This window comes from Nestor notabilis, unplaced genomic scaffold, assembly GCF_000696875.1.
Source record: "Nestor notabilis isolate BGI_N333 unplaced genomic scaffold, ASM69687v1 scaffold28039, whole genome shotgun sequence".
Lineage (NCBI taxonomy): Eukaryota > Metazoa > Chordata > Aves > Psittaciformes > Psittacidae > Nestor > Nestor notabilis.
Window position 1 is genome coordinate 14340 of NW_009943653.1, and position 780 is coordinate 15119.

At 65.8% G+C, this 780-nt stretch overlaps 1 protein-coding gene across 1 annotated transcript in view; it reads left to right on the top strand.

Moving 5' to 3' along the window:
• Window positions 1–760, top strand: part of LOC104411593 (microtubule-associated serine/threonine-protein kinase 3-like) — a gene marked incomplete at both ends in the record, with an annotated part of 11142 nt that extends 10382 nt beyond the window's left edge. Inside the window, 3 exon segments of the mRNA XM_010022047.1 lie at window positions 1–47; window positions 145–408; window positions 411–760. The exon segment at window positions 1–47 is cut by the window's left edge and continues 32 nt beyond it. Of these exon segments, the coding sequence (XP_010020349.1) occupies window positions 1–47; window positions 145–408; window positions 411–760 (661 nt within the window).
• Window positions 761–780: the final 20 nt, after the last annotated feature.

Sequence of the window (780 nt, forward strand, 5' to 3'; positions counted from 1 at the left end):
CGGTCCCCCGCCCCCCGGCCGCAGCCCCGCTCCCGACCTGCCCCCAGGTATCCCAACCTGATCCCAGGCGGGATGTCTGCGCTGTGCCATGTGCCTCCCCCCGACCCCATCCCTCCCACTGACCTGTTTCTCTTTGTACGGCAGATGCTGTGTCCCCACAGAGCACCTCTCCCTCCTCCAGCCCCCCAACGTCCCCCGCCGGCCACGTGCGCCCCAGCTCTCTGCACGGGCTGGCACCCAAACTGGGTGGGCAACGCTACAAAGTGGGACGTCGCAAATCCACCAGCAGCATCCCCCCCTCGCCCCTCGCCTGTACCCCTTCTTCCAGCCAGCGCCCACCTTCTCCCCAGCGCTCCCCATCTCCACTCCCTGGGTACCCCAAAACCCCTCATTCCTTCCAAGGAAAGACCCGCAGAGCTCACGGCCCCGCAGTGCTGATTGTCCCCGCTCCCCGCTCCTCAAACGTGTCCAGTCAGCCGACATCGTCACCATCCTGGTGGAGAAGAAGACCGGCAGCGCCCGTAAGCTGGGGCTGGAGATGCCCACGGTGGATGGGGAGGCCACTGGGGAGGGAGAAGCACCGATGCACCCCGGGGAGCACGGTTATCACCCCATTGCCAGCTCCCGGCTGGGGGAGAGGCACGACAGGGACCAGGAGGTGGTGGTGATGCGACGCTTGAACCTCTCGGAGCGCCGGGACTCCTTCAAGAAGCAAGAAGCGGTTCAAGAAGTGAGTTTTGATGAGCCGGACGCGGCGTCGGCAAGTGAAGACGGTGGCAA